General features: G+C 32.9%; 2 protein-coding genes across 6 annotated transcripts in view; one reads left to right on the forward strand and one right to left on the reverse strand.

Annotated features, from left to right (window-relative positions):
* Positions 1-18,538, forward strand: part of LOC145330498 (tubulin polyglutamylase ttll-4-like) — a 436,474-nt gene that overhangs the window by 407,342 nt on the left and 10,594 nt on the right. For all 5 annotated transcript variants that reach the window (XR_013883432.1, XR_013883431.1, XM_080175127.1 and 2 more), the window contains exons 2-9: positions 13,926-14,061; positions 14,256-14,298; positions 14,624-14,733; positions 15,000-15,089; positions 15,416-15,510; positions 15,810-15,901; positions 16,033-16,120; positions 16,968-17,102. Coding sequence is in view for 3 of the 5 variants with exons in the window: in XM_080175127.1 (XP_080031253.1) it covers positions 14,005-14,061; positions 14,256-14,298; positions 14,624-14,733; positions 15,000-15,089; positions 15,416-15,510; positions 15,810-15,901; positions 16,033-16,120; positions 16,968-17,102 (710 nt within the window). In the remaining 2 variants the exon portion in view is untranslated. The remainder of the gene's footprint in view (positions 1-13,925; positions 14,062-14,255; positions 14,299-14,623; positions 14,734-14,999; positions 15,090-15,415; positions 15,511-15,809; positions 15,902-16,032; positions 16,121-16,967; positions 17,103-18,538) is intronic.
* On the reverse strand, positions 3,186-12,476 carry Lamtor3 (Late endosomal/lysosomal adaptor, MAPK and MTOR activator 3). The gene is made up of 6 exons (XM_080175133.1): positions 12,304-12,476; positions 11,609-11,684; positions 11,069-11,128; positions 10,492-10,555; positions 10,180-10,223; positions 3,186-3,509 (listed from the first exon to the last, which is right to left on the reverse strand). The coding sequence occupies exons 1-6, from the start codon at positions 12,399-12,401 to the stop codon at positions 3,477-3,479; spliced, it is 375 nt and encodes a 124-aa protein (XP_080031259.1). The 5' UTR covers positions 12,402-12,476; the 3' UTR covers positions 3,186-3,476.

Here is an 18,538-nt window from a genome sequence, read left to right on the forward strand (position 1 = left end):
ACGTTATTAATTACAGAAATGGTTTTAAAATTGAAGAAAAACTAGCCTTGAAATTTGTTGTAACCCCTCTTTCCTTCTCCTTTTCCCCTGTCCATTTAATTTTACCTACATTTATTTTGACATTATTATTTTTTTATTTTTCTTGTTAACTTAATGCCAACCTAAAAAAGGCAATGCAAACATCTCGGATACGCATATTCCTACTTTTAGGGAAGCCTAATCAGTGCCACACATAACATCTAGTGTTAGTCATGCAATTTAATTTTTATAAATATTATGAAAAATTGTAAAGTACACCTGGTACTAAGCAGTAGCTTGGTGTACTATTGTATGTACTGCTTCGTAAGACGGGGCGTAATCTGTCACTGAATAAATGTTTTTTATGTTTTATGTTTATATTTAATAACTTTTGGATAGGTCTCCAGGTTCAGGTGCTGCAGGCTAGCTGGAAGATGGTTTCTAGACAAGTAAAAAAAAATTCAAATTTCTGTTTGAAGAGTTAGAGATCAACTTATTAAACAGAATATGCATCTTTTTGGATGTAATTAACATATCTGAAGAAAAAATTTAAATAGGCCTCCAAGTTCTGGTCTTGAAGGCCTCCAGGTCCACTCTGGACAGGTTATAAATAATTTTTTTTATTTGAAGAGTAAGAGGTCAACTTATAAAGCAGAATATGCATCTTTTTGGATGTTATCAACATTAATAAAGAAAAATTAAAATCGACATTCAAGTTCTGGTCCTGCAGGCCTCCAGGTCCACTCTGGACAGGTAAAATTCAAATTTCTTGTTTCAAGAGTTAGAGGTCAACTTTTTAAACAAATTATGCATCTTTTTGGGTATTTTTTTTACATATTTTACAGGTTCATGTGCTGCAGACCCTCAGGTGGACTCTGTACAGGTAAAAATCAAACTTCTTATTTGAGCAGTTAATGGTTTATTTGTTAAAAAAAATGAGCATATATTTGGTTGTTATTTATATATTTGAAGAAAAAAAATTGGCCTCCAACAGAGGCGTCCAAGCTTAATTTTTTTTTTTTTTTTTTTGGGGGGGGGGTAATTTAATAATGTAAATAAGTACCTAACTACAAAAACAATTTCATTCCTATACATGAAAACAAAATAATCAACCCACAAGCGTTGCTAACTGATGAACCAATATGATTCTCCTTTAAAGTGTAGCTTCAAATATGTCCTGGTAAGGTTTTTTAACTAGTTTTGAAGAGGGTATTTGATATTTTGATAATTATTGAAATGTTTGATTGATCTATTTTATGGAAGGTAGACAATCAATTTTGATTTAAACATTTTTTTCTTAATAATTGGGAAAATGTTACTTCTTTGAAAAGACATTAATAGGACACACCCAGTGCATTGTTTAATAAAGGGCCATTGCAAACTATAACACATGTTTTTATCATGATTAAGAACTGTTTTTATCTGGTGGAACTACTACTAGTCTTTTGATTTTGGGCGGTGGTAAAAAATTTTGAAAGTGGAAGTAAAAAAGCGCGCGAAGCGCGCCAGAACTTTTTAGGGATTATTCATTCTGGGTAATTTTTATATGTGGGAGAATAAAATGGAAAAAATCACCACTTTATTCCCCCACCTTGAACGTTCTTGCCCTCCAGGTAGACTCTGGACAGGTATAAAATCAAAATTTTTTATTTAAGAAGTTAAAGGTAAGTTTATTAAACAACATAGGCTTAGTTTTAGATGTTATTTATGTATTTAAAGAAAAAATGACAATTGAGCTCCAGGTTAAGGTGCTGCAGGCCTCCAGGTGGACTCTGGAAAGGTAAAAATCAAAATTTCTCATAAACATCTTTTTAGATGTTATTTACAATTTTACATATCTGAAGAAAAAATACAATTGCTCTCCAGGTTCAGGTGCTGCAGGCCTCCATGTGGACTCTGCCCAGAGAAGACTTGGAGACCTACAGGACCTAAACTTGATGGCCGATTTTAATTTGTCCTTCAGATATTTTAATATCATCTAAATAGATGCATATTCTGAACTCTAACTATTCAAATAAGAAATTTTAATCTTTTACCTGTAGAGCTTTATGTATTTTTGCCTTATCACAGTTAACTTTTGATAGGTTATTGAAGGTTAGGTTAGGTAAGATAAAAGTTAATGATTGCCCCGCAGGGGCTAGAAATAGGAGAAAACCAACAGTGAAAATATAAGACAAAACGCACCTTAAGAGGCGTTGTCACAAAACTGACAATATTCGTTTTTTGTTATATAAATGTAATATCATATAGTATATATAGTAAATTTTGGTCAAAAAAAGGTAATATTATATAGTATATATAGTAAATTTTTGTCATATAGTATGATATAGTATCCACATTCATCCTATATAATATAAATAGTATATATAGTATGCAGTGGTCGCCCTGTATTTTGGATCTACTGCAGTTCACGGTAAAATATTGCTGGTAACGAATATTGCCAAAAATCTATAAATTTTAAAGGCTGCTAGCTGCCAAACGGCTGAACGTACAGATCATGCCCGCACACTGTTTTAAGCGGCATAAGAAGGCCTTTAAATAATCTGGAATAGTCATAAATCAATAATGCATAATTATCTCGCAGTGCAGAGAAATGCGTGAAAAAAGCCTATTTTTACGAGGTTTTTCTTCAGCGAAGCTTTCCCTGTGTATCATTGGATCTTGGCTATTCCAGATAATTTGTAGGCCTTATTATGCCGCTTAAAATGATGTGCGGGTATGATCTGTACGTTCAGCCGTTTGGCAGCTAGCAACCTTCAAAATTCATAAATTTTTGGCAATGTTCGTTACCAGCAATATTTTACCGTGAACTGCAGTAGATCCCTTATTTTTTTTTTAAAAAAAGCCTTTTAAAATATTGCAAGAATCCGGGATCCATTTTTTGGACAGATTCTTGTAAGAATCCGAATACGATCCAAAAATTTGACGGATTGCCATCCCTATTAACAAATCTTATCAGAATATCAAGAGAAGCACAGCAGACCCATATAAATTCAGTTATGGGCTTAGTATCACAATAGCATGGAAGGACAGACGAACAATATGTAAATTATATGGAATGATCATGGTCATTGGAATATTCATGGTATCTCTTTATTAGCACCTATAACCATTTTACAACAATCTGAAAACATTTGGGTAATATAAATATTTTATTGATGCTACACTTTTTATTAAATATTTATTATAATCATTTAAGTGTGCAAAAATATCATTACAATATTATCATAAAAATCAGATGGAATACAATTGATCAAAATATATAAATCATAAAGCCATAATCAAATTTATTTAAGTTATTTTTGTAATAGAAATGGCCATTTTAATACCTACAGTATTATGAAATGTTTCATTACAAAAGTCTTAATTAATCCAATCATTTAAAATGCAAAAAAAACTACATAATTATTATAAAATCGTTGATATTTTAAGTTTCAATTTGAGGTTCTTTACATCATTTAAACAGGGTCAATCACAGCCAAAGAAATATCCTAAAAAATATTTAAAATCAAGATAGTAAAATTGCATAAATTTACTGCAAAAGCGAAAATTGAATACCTTAGATTAGATATCATATTGCTAGGGAAAATAAACATCAAGTTTTTATTAAACGTGTTGTTTTTCATTGTGGTTTCAAAACCGATTGAAATCCGCTGGATTAGAACCGGTTCTCACTGCCATGTATAGCACCGTGTACAAATTTCCGCGGGTAATTAAATAAAATTCATAAAAATAAAACCATTTATTAGCCTGAACTTTTGGAAAGCAATGCGATAAATAACTATTCCTATACCAAAAGAAAAGTATTTCTCGTATTTATTCGAAACATGTGGATTAAAACCGGTTCTCATCAATACGAAAAAAACTATGTCTAGCATCATATTATATCCAGTTTTCTACGAATATAAAAATGTACAATCATAAGATTAAAACCATTTTTTTTGGCCCGTGCATCTCGGGGCTAAAAATCTGGTTTTCATCTTATACTTGTACATTTTATATCCGCGGAAAGCTGTTTATATTACGATGCAAGAAATAACTATTAAACTGGAAGAAAAGTATTACAATTTATATTTCAACCAAGGAGGCACAAAATCGGATTCGGATTGTGATGCCTTAATTTTAAGTATATAAAACTTTAACTTTTTTGTAAAAAAGAATTGAAATGAATATAGATGAAAGAGTAAATTCTGGAAACTTTACATACTACGTATTCACTCATCTTTATAAAATTTGTAAATATCGCTTTTATCAAAAATGTACACAATTTCCCCCTATGATATTATAAACGTGGAATTAAGGATGTATGTAAGTCTATCTGTACCAAAAGCTCTTGCTAACCGCTGCATGGAAGCTTCATTTTCATAAGTCCTTTCGTTAAAACTTTCCCCAAAAAAATACGCCACCCTTCAAAAATATTTTTTTTTCTCAATTTTTCTTTCGAAATATACCGAAAGATCTAACTAATCGTTTGACCGATATGATTTCCCTTTACAGTGAAGCTTCTCGTAGGTCCAGGGAGGGTATATGACTATTTAGGTGTATGGTCTCCACGCTTCAAAAAGAAATTGCCCCTGAAAAAGAAATCCCCCCCCCCCCCAATATTTCTTCTTAAATAAAAAAAAATTCTTGTGCTGTCCATAATTTATGGGCAGCACCATGAATTTATTTTGGGGGGGAGGGGAAATTTTCCTTTTTAGGAGGGTTGGGGGTGTCCCACCCCCCCAAGAAAATAGCTTAAAACCACCACAGGACCAATAGGTATATACCCTAAAGAGTAGAATTCGATCGGTTCAGTGGTTACCGAGATCTTAAGGGACGGACAGACATCAAGCCATTTTGTATTATCTATAATACAAAGTAGAATGATGTCTGTCTGTCCGTCCGTCTGTCTGTCTGTCTGTCTGTCTGTCTGTCTGTCTGTCTGTCTGTCTGTCTGTCTGTCTGTCTGTCCGTCTGTCCGTCCCTTAAGATCCCTAGAAGCTAGGGGCGAAGCCGCTAGTAGATTTTAAAAAGAACAAATAGTTTTTCAGATAATTGAACAAAATTAATCACGTCATACTTGTGTTCAATGATGAATTATCCCATCTTGGAAAAAAATGTAAAATACAAAAAAGTGTTTAATAGGGAGTCTGGGGAATAAAAGGAAGTCGTTCAAAGATTTTTATGGATGCAAAGCTTTAAAGTATTTATGAGAGAAAGTCAATAATGTTTTTAAAGTTTTAAAATGTCTGAATAAGAAAGGAAGGGGCAAGCAATTATACAGCTTCTAGAGTTTTGAAAACATGAAATTCCTATCCTAATTTGATTTTAAACTATTTGAAAAGTTTGATGAGTAGGTAACAAATAACTTCATATACATTAGGGTGGGTCGATTTTGAACATTTTTTTCTGAGACATAAGCGTGGATCTGCAAACGATTTTTATGAGTATATTACACCTCTGGATGATTTAAAATTTATCCTAAGTCTTAAAACCGCTGACGACCAGACGTTCAATTGTATAGTTATTTGTAAATGGGTGTCGAAAATTTATTGAATCAGAACTATGGCTTCATGGTGCTCCCAGGAAAGGCATTAAGGAGTAGAATCAGGAACTTTTGACCGTTTCAAAATATCTCGTTCCTAACCTGAGAAAATCTCAAAAAAACTCTACAAATTGGACAATTCTCAATAAACCTTTAAAAATGGTGGTTGTTTTAGTCATTTCTAAGGCTAGGAATGAGATATTTTGAAACGTACAAAAGTTTCTGATTCTACTCCTCAAGACCTTTCCTGGGAGCACCATGAAGCAATCATTCTCGTTTAATAATTTTTTTTTACTATCATTGACAAATAGCTATGTAATTTTATGTCTGGTCGTTGGTAAAAGGTTGGTAAATAAAGGTTAAGGAAGCGAAATATGACTTTGACTGACTTATAGTCGGAAATTTATTACATAACTGGGGAAATGCACAAAAATAGTTAGCCCTCTAGCACTTATAGAAACTGAGATAATAAGTAGAGATGACTTGAATGTCCTCTTTGCATATCTTTATTAATGAAATACATTTTTAAGTGGTCGCATTCTAAATATCAATTTTTTAATATTCTTTTTGAGGTCAGAAATTTTCTTTAAGTTAGTTTTATCTGTTGCACATCCCCTCTTTGTCTAATTCCGATATGAACCCGCCCTAATGAACATACAAACAAGTATTACGTTCAATAGCAAGCTATAGAGAAAAAAATAAACGAAAACTAAAACATAAAAGTTGGATCAAATAACAAAATACAACACCTAAAATTTCCAAGTACAGTTAAAAGATAGGAATATTATCCAGGTTTAAAAAAGGTTGAAGAAATTCTAAATAAATAGGTAAATAAAGAAAAAGACAGAAGCACATAAAAGGGGTCATTTATCCCTTGAATATTTTCAACAAACCAGTAAAAACATTTTATTTTTAATATAGTCACACTACTAAACTAACTTTTGTGCAATTTATGTAAATCTATAAATAGAATAACAGTACAACGTTTTAAATAACTTGCATGGTTATTTGGTATAAACATTTAAATGTTGTTTTGCTCAAACAAGATTAAAGGGGGGGGGGGGGTTAATGCAACCATCTCGTAATCAATGTATAAATAGCACTTAGAATTCGAATTTCGATCGGAAATTTTGCATGAGTAATCCTTGGTAGGTCCATTTTCCCTAAATCGAACAAAAAAGTGGAAAAGTAACGGCTGGCAGCTGGCGGCTCAGCCGTTTAGCCGTTTTTTGCCTATTTTCAGTGCAAATTCATCATTAATTCCGTAGAAATCAACTTTTTAAAACATATTTTTGGTTTAATTTATGTTGAATCATAGCTAGAACCGGCTGAAAATGGCTGTGAGCCGCCAAGAGTATGAAGAGTAGATAGGGCTTGTGACATGTCTAGGGGTAGGATTTTATGAGTGTTGAGCTAAAAAATGCTACCAAAAATAGTAGCGGCCATCCATATGGCAGCTGGGTAACAGCTGCAGCTCAGCTGGGAGCGGCCAAAAGTATGAAGAGTAGATAGGGCTTGTGACGTGTCTATGGGTAGGTTTTTATAGGTGCTGAGCTCAAAAATGCTACCAAAAAAAGTGGCAGCCCATCCATATGGCAGCTGGGTAACAGCTGCAGTTCAGCTGGGAGCGGCCAAGAGTAGAGAGAGTACATAGGGCTTGTGAGGTGTCTAGGGGTAGGTTTTTATGGGTGCTGAGCTCAAAAATACTATTAAAAATAGTGGCAGCCTATCAATATTACAGTTGGGTAACAGCTGCAGCTGGGTAACAGCTGCAGCTAAGCTGGGAGCGGCTCAGAGTAGAATGAGTACATAGGGCTTGTGAGGTGTCTAGGGGTAGGTTTTTATGGGTGCTGAGCTCAAAAATACTATTAAAAATAGTGGCAGCCTATCCATATGGCAGCTGGGTAACAGCTGCAGCTTAGCAGGGAGCGGCTAAGAAAAGTAGAATGAGTAGATATGGCTTGTGAGGTGTCTAGGGGTAGGTTTTTATAGGGGCTAAGCTCAAAAACACTACCAAAAATATTAAAGAATAACCAAATATTGTATATTTCAGTATGAATACACTTCTTCAATTGTCATTTTATATTATTAATAACAACACCTTATCAATTAATTTATTTAGCTGTTAAACAGCTGAAATTAGCTGAGTACAGTTACCAACAAATAATCGTACCTACAGGTTTAGGGCATAGCTTGTGATGTGTCAAGGAGGTGTAAGTTTTTGTAGGTGCCAAGCTCATTAATACTCCCAAAAATAGAAAGGCCCATCCATATAGCAGCAGGGTAACAGCTGCTGCTCAGCCGTAGCTGTTACCCAGCAGTCATATGAATGGGCCCCCACTTTTATTGGTAATATTTTTGAGCTCAACATCCATAAAAACCTACCCCTAGCTGTTTTTAGCCATTTTTGGTAGTTTTCAGCTCTTATAACAGTGAAATCAAGTAATTGAAAAAGAGTTATTAGTATTATGTCCATGAAAAAAAGTTTTAATGTTAATTGGGAGAAGTTTAATTCGACTGAAATAATCAATGATATCCTCATAAAAAAACGGCTAACAGCTGAGCTGTTGCCATTACCCAGCTGCCATATAGATAGGCCGGCACTAATCTTAGTAGTATTTTTGTGCTCAGCACCCATTAAAACCTATCCCTGAACACATCAGAAGCCCTATCTACTCATCTACTTTTGGTCGCTACCAGCTGAGCTGCAGCTGTTACCCAACTGCCATATGGAGGGCGGCAACTATTTTTGGTAGTATTTTTGAGCTAAATGGCCATAAAAGCTTACCCCTAGACACGTCACAAGCCCCTTCTAATCATTCTACTCTTGGCCCTTCCTAGCTAAGCTTCGGGCGTTACCCAGCTGCCATATGGATGGGCAGCCACTATTTTTGGTAGTATTTTTGAGCTCAGCACCACTAAAAACCTACCCCTAGACACGTCACAAGCCCTATTTACTCATTCTACTCTTGGCCACTCCCAGCTGAGCTGCAGCTGTTATCCAGCTGCCATATGGATTGGCTGCGACTATTTTTGGTAGTATTTTTGAGCTCAGCACCCATTAAATCATACCCCTAGACACCTCACAAGCCCTATCTACTCATTCTACTCTTGGCCGCTCCAAGGTCAGCTGCGGCCGTTACCCAGCTGCCATATGGATGGGCGGCCACTAATTTTGGTAGTGTTTTTAAGCTCAGCTCCCCTAAAAACCTACCCCTAGACACGTCACAAGCCCTATCTACTTATTCTACTCTTGGCCGCTCCCAGCTGAGCTGCAGCTGTTACCCAGCTGCCATATGGATGGGCCGCCACTATTTTTGGTAGCATTTTTGGGCTCAGCACCCATAAAAACCTACCCCTAGACATGTCACAAGCCCTATCTACTCTTCATACTCTTGGCTGCTCCCAGCCGTTTTCAGCCGGTTGTAGCCGTTTAGCAGCTGGTACTAGAAACTTAAAAAAGGGTTATTGCTATGATTTAACTTGAATTAAAACCAAAAAATGTTTTAAAAAGTTGATTCCTACGTAATTAATGATGAATTTGCCCTGAAAATAGGCAAAAAACGGCTAAACGGCTGAGCCGCTAGCTGCCAGCCGTTACTTTTCCAACTTTTTGTTCGATTTAGGGAAAATAGAAAATATTACTCATGAAAAATTTCAGATCGAAATTCGAATTCTAAGTGCCATTTATACATTGATTACGAGATGGTTGCATTAAAAACCCCCCCCCTTAAAACAAGGATGACAACATCCATAAATAGCGAAGCCGGAAAAATGAACTATAGAGCATTTTCTTTAAAAAAAACTTAAATAAAATAAATCAAGAGACCTTTCAAAAAGGGGGGAAATTTTTAATCCAACCAACTTGTAGGTAATCAATGTGTAAATGGCACTTAGAATTCGAATTTCGATCTGTAATTTTGCATGAGTAATCCTTGGTAGGTCTATTTTCCCTAAATCGAACATGAAGTTGAAAAAGTAACGGATAACGGCTCAGCCGTTTAGCCGTTTTTTTATTTTGGCTATTTTTAGGGCAAATCTGTCATAAATTACGTAGGAATCAACTGTTTGAAACTTACATATTTTTGCTTAGAATCATGTGAAATGATACAAAAAAACATTTTTTAGATTTCTAGTACCAGCAACTACCGGCTAAGATCATTTGAAAAAGTTTTGGAGCAGCAAAGAGAATTATGTGTAGATAGGTTTCGTGATGAATTTGCCTTGAAAATAGCCAAAAAATGGGTAAACGGCTGAGCCGCCAACCGTTAGCTGTTACTTTTCCAACTTTTTGTTCGATTTGGGAAAATAGGCCTACCAAGGATTACTCATGCAAAATTTCCGATCGAAATTCGAATTCTAAGTTCCATTTACAAATTGATTACGAGATGGTTGCATTAACCCCCCCCCCCCCCCCACCCCTCCCCCCCTTATAATAGTCATTTGAAGCATTTGTAGGAAAACCTGAAATTCTTGGGAACCTGAAGAGCTATCGTGATCTAGCTTAATACTTAAGCTTTTAACGGGACAATGATTCTTTTAAATATTACCTACTCCTCCCCCCCCCCCCCTCAGAAAAAATATTTAAGTGACGCTCCCACATTTACGTTTCTTCTAATATTGTAAAAACTCACCTGAACTAATGGCTTCAATTTTTCGGCTGTATTTTTCACTTCATCTAAAGACAAGTCAAATATAAAACAATAGGCAAAACAAACCAGTTGCAATTTAAAATTAAAGGAGAAGCTAGTCTTAAGTAAGGCTGGGGTAAAGATCTATATAGTGTAGTCTTTCAACAAAGATAATTAACTTTAAAATAGTAATTAAAAACAGAAATCCCATATGTCATTACTAACAATCATCAAAGTACTAAAAAATGCTTTAAAAACCCGTTAATGCAAAAGTTACTTTCATTTAAAAAAAAAAACTAATAAAATAAAACTTACTAAGCACAGCATCTGCAGTTGCTATGACAGAGATTACAACCCCGGCATGATTCATGTGTAGCACCTGTAAGAGAAAATGTTAAGTAAAAAAAGACATAAAATGTTGCACATCTTTTTGAGAAAAATAATGAAAATAATTCTTCTGCTTTCAGTGTTTAAAAACATTTTTTATTTCTTTTTTAAGATAACTTAAAAAGAAAAATACAGTGTGTTTTTTTTATAAGAACTTTTTTGAAAGCAATTTTACCCCACTTCTCATAAAAAAAAACACACTGTATTTAAACATTTAGTAAACAATTGTTGATTCGCTAAAATTATTTTTATTTTCGCTTAAAACGTGGTGGGAATTTCCCCTAACATTAGTTCCTGTTCCCCCCCCCCCCCCTCTGCTTCAAACAGCTTAAAACCTTCCTTACACTTTAACTTATTTCTCTGTTATAAATTTTTTTGGTGACATACAAACAACATACTATTTGCATAAAAAGATTGGTACCTAAGCAATAAATGAAAATATGAGTAGGTTTGTAGTAAACTAATAGTTACACTTTAATTCCTCCATAAATATTTATGGGAATACCTGATAATTTTCATAGACAGCCATTATAGTGTCAGTTGTACCCATACCCAACTTGTTAGCCTAAAATATTTCAAATCAAATAATTAATAGATAAACATTGTAATAGTTGCTATTTAAGTCCAAATTATTATACAAATCTCATGAACCAAATGACCATAATAAAACGTAACACAACAATAAGGTTTAATCGTAGAATTAAGACACTCGTTTCGAAATTACTTTAAACTGTTGTTAAACTTTATAAACGCGATAAATAAATTAATTAAGAAAACCGGTACTCATTTAGATTTCATTCAGATAAATAAATCACTTAAAATTTGTGGTTGTTTTGATCATGCAGCTCCAATGTTAAAGGATGGGATAAAAAGACAAGGAATATTTATATTAAAATTAACAATATTAACTTCTTGCCAACACCTATTCATCATGTACGCCCTATTAAGTAGGTAAGTACAGCTCAACAGTCAGGCATGGAGAAATAAAAACTATTATGTGGTGGGTGTAAAGAAAAGTGAATTTTAAATTGAAGTATGTGATCACCTGTTCCGCCGCAGTGCAATGGGCAGAAATAAATTGTGCTTTCAATGCTGATTCTGGGCAATCGTCAGTTTTGCATCTAAAATAGATAAAAAAAGATTTAGAAAATGCAAAGCTTTAAAAAATAGTTTCTCAGGCCTTTTTTTTAAGCTAAGACAATGTCCTCGTATAATTCAATATGATATTAGATTTTTTTAATTTAGTGTAATTGGCAAATTTGGGATTTAGTGCAGTTCGCTTTAAAATGTAGCTGGTACCGATTATCTCCAAAAATCAATAATCTTTAAAGACTGCTAGCTGCCAAACTGCTGAACTTACATATCATGACCGCATTCCGTTTTAAGCTAAATAAACAGGCCTATAAAAAATCTGGAAGATCCAATGATGCACAGTGGCCGGGAAAGCTTAACTGAAAAAAAACGCATACAAAAAGTCTTTTTTTTTGGCGCATTTATATGAGCATTGCGAGATATATGTTTTTACATTTAGTATAATCTATTCCAGATTATTTGTAGGGCTTCTTTTGTTGGTTGAAATTTTGTGCGAGAATAATCCATTAGTAACACCATAAGAAGCAGCCTTCTAATTCCATAGATCTCTATAGAAAATCGTTACCCCAGGAACATTTCACCGTGCATGAACTGCACTAGATCCAAAATTTGTATTACGGTGTAAATTAGAACTAAAAATAATTTTACCTTATAATCGGAATACCTTCTTTGTCAGATAGAATTATTCCTAATATTCCAGGAACACTTGCTATATAGTCATTTAATAGCTTATTTAATTCTCCCATTTTTATACGAACAAATATCTATCTGAAAAATCATCAAATACCAAAACAGATGCTTTTACTTTAACACTTTTTTGAGCACTGATCTTCAACCCCTATTTTTTTAAAAATTTAATTAAAGGAAATATTATTTCTAGCCAAATCGGAAAGCTCTAACTCAATTAACGGGAAACTATCAATAGTATATAATGTAAACATTAATATGAACGTAACCAATGTTTTTAATCAAAAAAAAGTTTTTTTAAAAACATTTTAAAGGTTTGTTTTGGTCCAGATTTGATATGAAGGAAACGCCAAATTAATCATAAGAAAAAGAATAATTCTCATACTAGTTTTAAATATCTCAAAATGTAAAAAAAAATGTGTGACTTTTAATATGAAAAATGATTTGTTTACATTGTTAGCGCAGAAGCCGCGTTAAATTATTGAAAATTCCAACCAATAAACATAAAGAATAACATTAGAGTAACCAATCATAGGAGATTTTATTATTCTTGTCTGCTAGCATAGTTCTGATTTGTCGGTATAAATTCTGCATAAATTTAATTGGAAGTATGTTTACCATGCGAGGGGGCTAAAGGAATTACTTAAAATTCATAATAAACATTCTTTTATTAATAATAATTCACTCATTATCATTATTTAAATATGTTTTATGAAATAAATTTGGTAAAAATACTCTTATATCTTCTAAAACAATTTTGTTAGGGTCATTTTGAGATTATAGTAAAATTCGTTGTAAACCATGAGTTTAATCCTTAAACTTTTTTGACAATGAATAAAACTATTAATATAACCTAAAAATTATATTATCCCTTCATCGTACGTGATTTGGAAGATAGAAATTTAAAAAAAAATTGTTTATGAATTATCATCAGTTAACAAATGAACAAAAAATATTTTTAAGAATCAAACCTTGTTTAGTCGGATTTCGTAGCCAGCTGATTTCCATTGTTGATCTTTGCAATGAGACGAAATAGAGCGGTGTTTTCATTTCAATTTTAAACTTTAATGGTGAAATTTGTACCTACTGCTTCCTTGCTTTAATTATATACCAAGTCAAAATTAATATACTTTATATAAAACTACTTTTATTTATTGAAAATTATGATAAAACGAAGATTATGATTAAAAAATTATGGTTTTTATATGTCAAAAGTTCAGAGAATGTAAACAGAAGAACTATTAAAAATAAAATGTGCCTTAAAGCATGTTAGGGGACAAAATAGTTTCAGATTTTAAATAAGGTCTAAATAATGATTTTAAACATGATTCAGACACTTATTTAATTTAAATCAAATTAATTAAGACCATGTAGGTTTAGCGGTTAGCGAGATCCTTTGCCACAGACAAAAAAATACTTCTCTGTATAATCAGATTATTTATGTAAGCAATAAATTAAATTATTAATGGAATATAAGTACCAAGGTTAGGCTGCTGAAAATTCTTCTTTTATCATAGAATTTTAATATAAATATGTCATATTTGCTTAATGTTTAAAGTTATTAAAATATGTACATTCTTTTCAGATGGTAGATTAAAAATATCTAACAAAGGCGAAGTAACAAGTTTTATTCACACCCAAACTAAATCAAAATCTAAATACATGGAAAAATTCGAGGAAAGTGAGAGTGGAGGAGCAGACGAGAAGAACCATGTAAACCAGGAATGTTAAATATCAATTTTAAAAAAATTTCCTAGCTACATACGGAATGATCATTGATAGACATTTTATTGGCCGACAATGGTCAAGGCAAGATTTTTATGGATATCCCGTAAAATCAAATATCCTGTACCAATAGAAACATCTTTATGCACAACTGTTCACCTAATATTTTACATTTTAACAATTTTTGACAGAATAAAGCTGATGGTGATTCGAAGACTGCCGTCGGACCAGGTTACTTTATAGTTATACATACCTATATTTTTATCGTTTAGTTTTAGAAAAGCATAGAAAATTAAGAAACAAACCATTTTTAAACTTTGGCTGAACTATAACCAACGACAACATTAATTTTGAAAAAATTGTATTTATGATTTTCAATCTTATTTTGATACCTAATGATTTAAAGTATTTTGAGAGCCAGTATTTTAAGTAACTGAAAAATAAAAAAAAATATAGAAACAGTATCCCCTTTGGATAATATTTAAAAATAGGTATCCAAGTATGTCACATTAACGAAAAACTGTTTTTTCTCAACTGTAAGATCTGAAATATTAAGGTCAACACAAACGAGCCAGACAGAATTCGTCTCAAAGTTACCAGGACAACGGCAACGCTGGAGCTAAGAAACCCAGGGACAGTGGTAACTCTACTGATTTAGCTTTTCAGGTAGGCATAAAAAAAAATAAGTTTACTGTACTTTTTGATAGTAGAATATGGTTATACATAAATATTTGGACTAAATGATGGATAATTTTTAGCATTTGATTTTGTGTTCTCATTAATAGGGATGAGATACAACTAGGTATATAATGTTTATATATATTTTTGACATGAGATAGTAATTCTAAAGAAGTTTTCAACCAAATTAAATAAATAATCCCAGCCAGTGTTATAATATTTCCAAATAGGTTTTATAACTTTCAATTTGTTAGGTTGAAAATGGTGGTAGTCAGTTGGAACTCGTGACAGATTCTGGCGTCCTGTTGACTACATCCTTACAAAGTGAACCCAGCAAAACACAGGTCAATTAGATACGATATTGTATGTTGGGGGAAAGGACAAATATAATATATCTAATGTTTACACAACCCTATAGCCCTTAACGTTATATAATAGTGCAGTTTGCTTCATTTCCATAGTGTGTCTGATGAAAATAATTTTGAAGAAACTCGTTGCATATCGAGCTGCACCATGTTTCTTCGTGTCACTTTTCAAGTTAAAACTCGTAAATTCTAGGTATTTAGTTATTTTATCATATACTATGAACACTGAAACCTTAGGTACGTTCTATTTGTATAAATAACACAAAAGTAATGATTTTTATTAATCATAGATAAATATTTTGCAGGAGCTTTTATTGGTTGCTGGAGAGGATTCTAACATAGGCAATGAGAGTGACAGTGACTTGGATTATGATGATCTAGACGATTTAGCCGTTTCAAGGTTGTTTATATTTATTGTCATTTAGAACAGGGAAAACTAATGCAAGCTAAATATTGATAAAAATGTATTCAATGCAAAGCAGCTTAGCCAAATAATTGCGCTAAAATTATTTAAATTATGAAACTTTCAAAAGTCAGCTTTCTAAATATGCTTATAAAATAGTTGTCATTGGCGTTAGGGCGTTTTTCAGACGTACAATTATACCCGAGGTATTTGTAGAGATGCCATTTGATAAATTCAGTTAATGGATTTCGAATTTGATAATATTTGAAGTACTTAACCGTTCTTGTGTTATTTAGTGATGTTGCTGACTTCATCGAGGACGATTTTGCTGGAGATAGTGACGAAGATGACACCAGTGTTGTCTCTTCAACTACTTCTCTATCCACAGGTAAATTTTCGGCCCGCTTCGCGCTTTTTGATATTGATTTTGACTGAAAAGAATGAAAAAATTTTATATAAAAAATGGATGAATGAACATTAAGTGAAACAAAATACGAGTATTATTTTGAAATTGTTTAGGTTCCGTTAGTTCCAATACACCCTCTCTGGTCGGAGAGAACTTGGAGTCGGTCAATATCGGAGGTGGCAGCGAGAGAAATAAAGCTTTAGGAACCATTTTGATGTCGCGCGCTTTAAAAAAGAATTTAAAACTAACAAAAACAAAGAATGTCGATAAAAGCACAAATTTGATAGCTCAACTTTTATTGGTAATTAACTTTTTTTATTCCTCTGTAATTTAAATTTTTTCTGTTCCACATAACTTTTAGTGACAAACTTTGCTTTAATTTACATGGAAAGAACCATCAGCTTATATATATTGTAAGTGACCAACTTTTCTCGGGTTTTCAATGGACTCTAGGACAAATACTTAGGTCAGTGCAAAGAAAAAAAACATGTTTTTATCGACTGTGTTAACTTCTAAAAAAATCACTTCAGCTAGCAGAGTGGTCTAATTTAACTTTTTGGGAAGTTTATAATTTCTGATGTCTTTAAATGTATACTTTTAATCAGTGTTCTGGAGCCGGAGCCGGGAGCCGGGAGCAGCAACATTTTTGGTGGAGCCGGATCCGGAGCCGTATTTTTCGTTAAAAACGGCTCCGGCTCCGGACTAGCTAAAAATGATTTTTTAAAGTAATATTATAATTTGGCAACGGTCTATTTCCATATAATAAACTGAAAAACTATTGTTACTTAACAAATAGAAGACACACATCCTTCTACTTTTATATAGCTTTAATCAAATAAAAGCAAAATATTTTATATTATTTATTTTATTTTATCAAATTCAATAATGAAAAAAAATTGATATATTAATTTTAAGGTAGGAGCCGGAGCTGGAGCCGGAGCCGTATTTCCAAATACGGCTCGCCGGAGCCGGAGCCGCATCAAAATTATACGGCTCCGGCACCCTGCTTTTAATAAATCTAAAGCACACGTCAATAAACTGGTGATACAGGTTGGATATCCATAGCACCCACACTGACAAACTCCAACCCTCTGCGTCCCTCATTATTCCCAAATATTCCTCCAACAATCAACTTTATGCTGCACAATGAGATTTCTGCCAGAGAACTTCCAGACAACATTAGGTCAGTAGTTACATTGGACACTAAACAACTACTGAGTCTCTAGCCAGGGAGGGGGTGTTAATTACACCAGCCCGCCCCCAAAGTTTTATAACAACGTTTTCTTTTTCGTTGGCTCAACAACTTTGGGGACTGTTATTGAAATTTGACCCATTAATTGTAATTCCTAGAAGTGGTAATTTTGTGTATCATCATTGGGGATGTGCATAAATGTCTGGTTTTTAGCACATATTTGTTAAACCAAGTTGTTTTGCTGCAACACTTCACATCCTATTATATAAAGTAATAAGATTTTTGTCTGTAGCTTAAAATTTTGATAACTACTTGACTGATTGAGTTCTCCGTTTTATGGAAGCATTTTATAGAATGGTTTTAAGCTATTTATTTTTTCTATCTAAAGGGGACTATCCACGAACGAGAGCACGTGATTCTAAGTACCTTCCAACATTGATCCTAAGTATTTTCTTTCAGAATATAATAGGTCACCATTAATGATTAATATATTGACGAGAAAATTTATATTTCACCATGTTTTTTTTAGGTATTTTAATTGATTTTGAAAACTTATAGTATTGTGATATATGTGGTAAATCTTTTACTTAAAAACTTGATTTGTACAGACACATATAAGTATAAACGACTTTCTATATATATTAGTTTAAAATATATATTTTTTACTTTTATGTACAAAAAATTGATAATAGTAACATATACTTTAATGAAGCTAATTCTTTTAATAAAATGGATATTTGATGATACATATGCGAATACTCATGTTAAATATGTCGTAAATTAATCCATATTAGCGGTAATTTAAACATACATATGAGAAATAGTAATGTACTTTTGACTTATTTTAATTTTTAGCATTTGACAACATGGACAATTAATGACACCTCAAACTCAACAAAACGTTTGATAGAATTTTGACTAAAAATGCTGGACATTTTTTTACTTTTCTTCAACTTGAAATGGTGAAACATTAATTTTCTCGTCAATATATTAATGATTAATAGTGACCTATTATATTCTGAAAGAAAATACTTAGGATCAATGCTGGAAGGTACTTAGAATCACGTGCTCTTGTTCGTGGATAGTCCCCTTTAGTTTTAGGCTATTTTCATACCTACTTTCTTTACTCCTTTGAATACAGAGCTCCTAGATGCTAGGAGCGCATCAACTAGTTCTTGATAACTTAATAGGCTTGATAAATTCTATGTAGTGGGATATAAGGACTCGTCTAGTATGCAAAAAATAGTTATTAATAATAATATCTGCGACCTAGCTTATCCCAATTGTGCTCTTTACATCTTATTTTTAATTGATGAAATTGAGGATAGGAAGGTATACATCAATAGTTTTCCTTAGGTGTTTTTTTTCTTCTCGAAAATGACCATTATTAACTGATGAAAAAATAACATGATTTAAGAATTATTATC

Source organism: Acartia tonsa, chromosome 10, assembly GCF_053477335.1.
Source record: "Acartia tonsa isolate MP-2025a chromosome 10, ASM5347733v1, whole genome shotgun sequence".
NCBI lineage: Eukaryota > Metazoa > Arthropoda > Copepoda > Calanoida > Acartiidae > Acartia > Acartia tonsa.